Here is a 7,500-nt window from a genome sequence, read left to right on the forward strand (position 1 = left end):
CGGATCAGGGCGTGAAACGTAAACACCAACACATTCCACTCTTTTACGTATAATTTTCTTTTCAGCATATTGGACCTGCACACAACTACCGCAACACCGAAATGGCAAGACAGGCCATTCGTGACACAGGCTACGAAATATCCCTGGGAATGATGCCAAAATCCATTGGTCCACTGACTTTCGTGTTCACAGGAACCGGAAACGTGTCGCAAGGAGCACAGGAAATATTCCAGGACCTTCCTCATGAATACGTCAGCCCTCAGGCCCTCAAGAAGGTCTCCGAACATGGATGTAAGAGGAGGCTGCCTTGATTTGCTAAAATGTTTACGTAGAAATTAATACCGTGGATTTCTTAGTGGTGTTATTGGCAGTTTAAGATGCATGCGTAAACGTTAATGCCATCAATTTATTATTGTATTCATGAGAATATACAGTATTTCAGTGTCCTATTTTAAAATGTTAGTTAAATATAGGAGTTCACTTTCCTATTAGATATCTGATATTGTTGCCCTTGATTTCAAGAACGTTTTCCACTGACTCCTTTGATATCACATAAGAATACTCCAAAAGCCATGAATATAAATCGTAATACATTCCATATAAAAGAGCCTGAATGTCTTCCAAAAGCGCTGAATAAGATGTACGCGTGTGAAGTCAGTCGCCAAGACCATCTGGTGAGAAAGGACGGAGGCAAATACGATGCGGTCGAGTACGAGGAACACCCAGAGAGATACATTTCCGTTTTTGCGCACAAAGTAAGAAAAAAAATTCTTGTCTCTTCGCTTGTTTTCTTGTTAGCCTTTGTCATTTCATTCGGTTGTATATTTATCACTTGTTTCTAAATGTGCTTATTCAGTTTGAACATGTATATATTTGCTTATCCATTATATGTGTTAGGTGTATCTTATTAACAATAAACTGTCCACTTAACTAACTCTTTACCCACAGATTGCTCCTTATGCGTCTGTGATCGTGAATGGCATATACTGGGCTGTGAACTCCCCTAAGTTATTAACAATTCCAGATGCTAAGTACCTTCTACAACCAGTCTACACGCCATGGCTTCCAACATCGGTAAGACAGACCTTTATATTAAACGTATGCATTCTTGAATTGCGAAACCACAATGTTTTTTCTTTAATACGATGGTAGAAACCCAACATGTGTAACAGGTTTGTTTGAAAGGTAAAAAGATTCCAAGTTGTCGCCTTATCTCTGAAATGTTATTTTAATTTCAATTATATTATCATTATTATCATTATTATTCTAACAGAATTCTCAAGTTTTTTTTATTGCAAGGTCTTGAGTATGGTTGGTACATGCATCTGAAGCAATTGGTATCTTTCATGAAATTTCAGTTACCTAGAGTAGCAATGATTTCCGCTTCCTCTAACTCAAACTTTGCTGGGGTACATAGATCTTTGCAGTGCTACACTGGGTAGCTGACTTACGATGTGTTCTCTTTTCGTCTGTCACTTCTTTTAATCTAGGCTTTAACTCTGGCAGTAAAATACCCACTAATACAAATTCCTCTATGTATAGTGTATAGTCCAGCCTCTGCGATGATGACATAGATCACGATAAAGTCGTCAGTAATGCGATATGGATATATTTTACTAAATAATAATCATAACTAGATATGCACAGCCCTTGTCTCTCCAGAAACGAGAGTTCTGTAAACAAAAGATGACTGTTGTGATGGGGATTAGAGTTAAAAGGATGTTTCTTCCACATCATCAAGAACAGAAGCAGCTGCCGAGGGAGACAAAGCATGGGATAAGTATGGACGAACGTAAAGTGCAAACCCACTACACTGCACGTGGCAAGAATAGGGTAGGCTATGATAGATGTGTCTCTGACCTCATGGAAGCATACAGTCAGTTGGCCCCCTATGAATATGCAGGAATTGTCGTTAGAATGTTTGTAGACGTGATACTGCAATTCATGTTGTGTGTAGGCCTACTGTATCAAATATTTGTTGTAGAATACTTTTTTTTGTGTAGGAAACTTTGAAGTTGTGTCCAATCTGATTTTTTAAATGATGAAAACATGCTGCTTACCAAAGTTAATACTTATGTGCATAATTTGTGAAAAGAGCATTACGTAAAAATTCAAATCTTCTCGCCGTTACTCTCATAAATATTTGTTTGTTAAAATTCATATATAGTTGCGCCTGTGAAGAACTGAAGAAATTGTGTATCAGTTATCAATTGTAAATCAAATCGTTTACATACCTACAGATGACATTCAACAACGGTATGGAAATCCTTAATAATATTTATTTTAAAAAATACATTCACTTTAGTTTTTAGAAATCTGAACGTATTATCGACCAGCTAAAGTATGCAACCAAGGCCATGGGACAGTATGGTTTTGTGACATCAGTGTTTGGATAGTTTTCCAGGGCTGAATCCCCTCTGCACACCAAACTTGCACAATGATTTTCTCAGAAACAAGGTGTATTCAGAAGCAGATCAACTGATTTTCAAAAATCTGAACTAAAGATCTGATGTTCAAAGGATAACAGCAATATTTGAAAATGTTGCATCTGGCATTATAAAAATGATAAATTAAGTGAAATACTTGCATCAGAAATTGCAAAAAATGCCATACGTGAAATCATTGCATCAACCACCCCACTTCTAAATACGACCTTTGTTAAACGTCTTTCCTACTTCCCCCTACAAACGTTTGTTAAAAAATTACCCAGCCTTTGTCATTTAACTTCTTACATCCCTCGTGCTAATAAAGGGGTTGGTGTTGATGCAAACTGTCACTTTTACACAGGCTTTTTGTGTTGGTATATTGTTGCATGTTTGATTATTGTATAGCTATGTACACCACACGTTGTCTTTGTAAGAGAGCACATTTCCTGGTTTAATATATATCTATTATTTTGGCCAAGGAAAACGGAAAGCAACTTCTTTACCTGATAATTCATTTCAGAAATATGATTCTTAACGCATTCATTCTTATATATATGACGTGGTAACTGTTATGCGATTAATTACAAGAAAATAAATGGCAACTCACCCGGGCTGTGGGGTACTTCGATTAGCTGTCGCTTTCTTATTCATATTAACTAACATTTAAGACGTGTTTCGTATCTTTCAAATTCATATAATTCTTTCATTGTTTTACACCGCTGTATTGTTACTTTTTCTCTCTCTCAAATCAGAGTACGCCAAAGTTAGGAGTGAGCTGTCACGTTTTCCTTGTCTGTAAGATGATGCACTATCCTGGTCTATGTATTATCAATTCGTTAATTATATTCATATGCACCGATATTCACAGTAGTGGTGTGCAGTTACGCAATCTTTATTCATGCACAGAGAATAATCAGTTAGTAGGTGGTAATATCGGGCATGCTAAGAGAATGCACCGCCTTCGAGACGACTGTAGGTTAATATTCGGTGTGAAAGGTTCCTCCATCTGCTAATATGACAGCCTGTACGCACTCTGACCGTAAAATCTACAATACAAGGTGTTCACTTGTTCTCATTTCCAACTCTCCTGGTTTTGTTTAATGGTTTATCCTTTTTAAAAATGCTCTTCAAAGCAACCGTAGGGAAGTAATTGTAGTGTAATAAATGTAGTATGTATAAAACCAAGCCTGCATTTGTAGATAGACAATCCAATTGTACAGACTTTGTACAAATACTTATTGTAGATGTATTTTTAAAAAAATCCTATCTCCACAGGGAAACTGATGTTTAAGTGTTGGGTTCTTGAGTTTAAAAAAGAAGAAAAAGTTTATTTGTCTTAGAGAAATTTCATAAATTAATTTTCTAGAGATACGGGATAGAGTCAAAATGGAGGTAAAACCTGATTGCAACTAAAAGAAAAAAATATACTCTATATCAAATATATACTATTTTACACACGCACACACCAAACCTCAGTCACTCCTATATACCTATTAGTGTTTGGGGGTATCCCTGATCAGCGTAAAAAAAGGGAAATAAAAAAATGTATAAGTAATAAAATAAACAAAACTCAGGAAGACAAAACTTCAATTTCTCCTGAAACTGGGAATGGATTTGAGATTCGTCCTTACTCAGTTTGCTTTCTGATGTGTATTATATTCAACTGCGTCACTGAGCTCTTATGTTTATGATACAACTGCGACGAAAAAATGGGACGCCCCTTCCGAATATGTGGCCCTGAGCTGAAGCTAGTTCTCATTAAGCCTAAATCTGACCTTCACACACACACACACACACACACACACACACACACACACACACACACACACACACACACACACACACACACACACACACACACACACACACACACACATTCTATACTTGTATATTTAAATTCCCATAAATTTACTCGTGCCGGGTAAGAGTTCGATACGTTCGAATCTTTTGCTCGGAATGCGTGGCGATTTATGAACAAACTTTGTGGTATTTGATAAAAGTGACTATGTAGGTCTGCTTGGACTAAATTTGTGAGAAAGATGTCACGATGTAATTATAAACTACACTGGTATTGACTGATAAGGGAAAGAGATTCTGTTCCATTACGCAAATTATTCTCCAACACAAAACTAGCATTTGCAAAACCTCGTAAGAATATTTTCAACTCTCCTTCTACTGCAATCCCACTTAATGACTGTACATTTCAATTATCTATTTTGGTCCTATTTTGCCCCATTAGATCGGTTCCCCCGCCTTACCTCACCGAATGTTGGCCATCTGCGACATCTCAGCTGATCCCGGCGGCTCCATTGAGTTTATGTCCGAGTGCACGACCATCGACACACCCTTCTGCCTGTACGATGCTAACCAGAATAAGGACACGAACAGGTGATTAGTGGGGTGTGTTTGGGGAGTTTACACGTAAGAGTATGGGTGTTTACGTTTACAGCTGCTGGTTGTACATAAGGTCACTTCATGGTTCATGAAAAGAAATGCAGATGCTTTTGCTTTCATGACTTCGTTAAATATATATATATATATATATATATATATATATATATATTATGTGTGTGGATCATTTTTTTCCTTCTTTCTTTTTGAAATTTAGTTTAACCTGCAGATCTCTCTTCGCTGGCTCAGTTTCTGAATACCATCTCCAATTTTTTAAATTCGTAAAACAGAATCCAAACGGCCATACAACCACATCTACTGCAAACTATCGTTTTCTAGCCCCCCCCCCCCCATTCCACACTTTTTTGACCCGCCTTCCCCTTTCCAGCTTCAAAGGCCCCGGCGTTCTCGTCTGCAGCATAGACAACATGCCGACGCAGCTCCCACGTGAGGCGACGGACTTCTTCGGCTCTCTGCTCCTGCCTTACATGTACAGTATCTTGCAGTCTGAAGTTTCGAAGCCGTTTGAGGAACATAACTTCAGTCATGAAGTTCATCAGGTACGTGGAGTTTGTGTTTAATTGTTTGGTTTTATTGTTATAAGACGAAAGAAATATTGAATGTTTTATTTATTCTTGAAATATATATATTTTTATCTTTATTTTCTCCTCCAGTTTTTTTCTTTTCGACAATTATTATTTTTAAGATACTGACGATGTAGTTTTGGCCAAAAAATAGCTGTTTACTGCTCTTCCAATGCAAAATCCAACCAACAAAAGTGTTTAGAAACTGATATGGAAAGGTCCCATTAACTTATAAATACCCACACTTACAGGCAGTAATCACAAGTGGAGGATCCCTTACCCCGAATTTCGAATATATATCGGACCTTCGAGCGCAGAATAAGTAAGTGTCTTTGTGAGAGAGAAAAAACTTGCATATCTATGTGTATTTATTTCCGGTGTTACTGAAATTGTGTCGAGGGGGAATCTCAAGGTTGACTGTTCGTTTCATTAATCGTCATGAGTTTAGAAAACAGTGCAGGCGGAAACCACGGTTTCCAATAATACGAAAATGATCATGCATGGGATTTACTCTTCATTATTGCTTTCCTCTGTTTTCCCCTTGCCAGTGAACTGTATGTTTACGTATATACAGTATATGCACGCACACGATTGCTATAAATAAATAAATAAATATATATATATATATATATATATATATATATATATATGTATATATATATATATATATATATATATATATATGTATATGTATGTATATATATACATATTTATATATATGTATATGTATATACATATTTATATATATGTATATGTATATACATTTATATATATATATATATATATATATATATATATATATATATATATATATATATATATATATATATATGCTATGTGTGTGTGTGTGTATACATTGTGTATGTGTGTGGGTGAGTGTGCGCTTGTGCGTTTACGTCCGTGAGTTTGTGTGTGTGATAGCAAAGACCACCTCAGGGTTGTATGTGTACTAAGTGCAAAGCAGGATTTTTTGCCGAAAAGCTTGACGAAAAATGCCAGTCCGTTTTGAAATGAGCTTAGACTCTCTCTTGTTCCAGCTTTTCCCGCTTTGCCTCCTTTGCCCTTGCTGTCTCTGTGGCATGAGTGGATTTTGCTAATGGATCATGTGTATTTATTGTGTAATAATTCCCACAAGGTTGTAATTGTGTACTTGTTGGAGATAAAATACAGGTAATAATGCTGATATTGGCTGAAGCAAAACAGCTTTTATTACATGGACTAAAAACTAGCTTATTTGTGTTTATTGCAGAAGGTAAATGGAGACACGCTAGTTCCAGAGGTTTCAAGGACTCCACTTAACTGAAGTAAAAAGAAGAGGTGTATAGAAAGGGAGGGAGATCCTTTGATAACGATAACAGCTATGATAATGATGATGGTGGAGATAATAATGATGTTGTAGATGGCTTATCGATAATGGTAGAAATGCTGATTATTATTGATATGAAATACTGACCATTGATGATATATTGGTAATGATTAAAAGAATACTGTTTCCTAGCACTGTTTCTTCAGTTTTGATGATGTATTTTAGCATTGAATTAACATGTTAAGAGAAGAACACAACAGATGCGACATGTACCTTTTTAATACGGAATATAAAATGTATTTAAAAGAATATAAGAGTGAAAATATTTCGTTTCGAATGTACAAATGCATATATTTCCTGTTTGGATATAATATTGATTGAAATATTTGCAAGCAGTAGTTATGTTTTAGTTTAGTTATTTGCACAATGTAAGTGAAAAAAAAATCAATTTCTCGTTCCTCTTCCGTGGGGTATTTTTATTTATTTTCTGTACAAATATTTGTAAAATCTAGGAAAATTTATTATTATTGTTATCATTATTATTATTATTATTATTATTATTATTATTATTATTATTATTATTATTAACATTACTATCATCATCAGCAGCAGCAGCATCAACATCATTAACGTTATCATCTTTATTAGCTTTACCATCATAATCTTTACCATTTGTATTTCATTAATCTTTTTTATTAATGAATATTTTCATTATTCACAGGACGATGTAAAGTACAATATCGGAAAATCGTCCTTTTTCAGATTATGATTTGCAGAAAGGTGTTTATTGAAT

The 7,500-nt window shown here is 35.5% G+C and overlaps 1 protein-coding gene across 2 annotated transcripts in view; it reads left to right on the forward strand.

Moving 5' to 3' along the window:
- LKRSDH (lysine ketoglutarate reductase/saccharopine dehydrogenase) overlaps positions 1-7,500 on the forward strand; it is a 28,791-nt gene that overhangs the window by 13,567 nt on the left and 7,724 nt on the right. The window contains exons 6-12 of one of the 2 annotated variants that reach the window (XM_070139157.1): positions 66-291; positions 628-755; positions 949-1,074; positions 1,747-1,833; positions 4,666-4,814; positions 5,206-5,377; positions 5,653-5,723. In XM_070139157.1, coding sequence (XP_069995258.1) covers positions 66-291; positions 628-755; positions 949-1,074; positions 1,747-1,833; positions 4,666-4,814; positions 5,206-5,377; positions 5,653-5,723 — 959 coding nt within the window. The remainder of the gene's footprint in view (positions 1-65; positions 292-627; positions 756-948; positions 1,075-1,746; positions 1,834-4,665; positions 4,815-5,205; positions 5,378-5,652; positions 5,724-7,500) is intronic. The other variant, XM_070139158.1, reaches the window with a different exon arrangement.

The sequence above is a fragment of the Penaeus vannamei genome, chromosome 25 (assembly GCF_042767895.1).
Source record: "Penaeus vannamei isolate JL-2024 chromosome 25, ASM4276789v1, whole genome shotgun sequence".
NCBI lineage: Eukaryota > Metazoa > Arthropoda > Malacostraca > Decapoda > Penaeidae > Penaeus > Penaeus vannamei.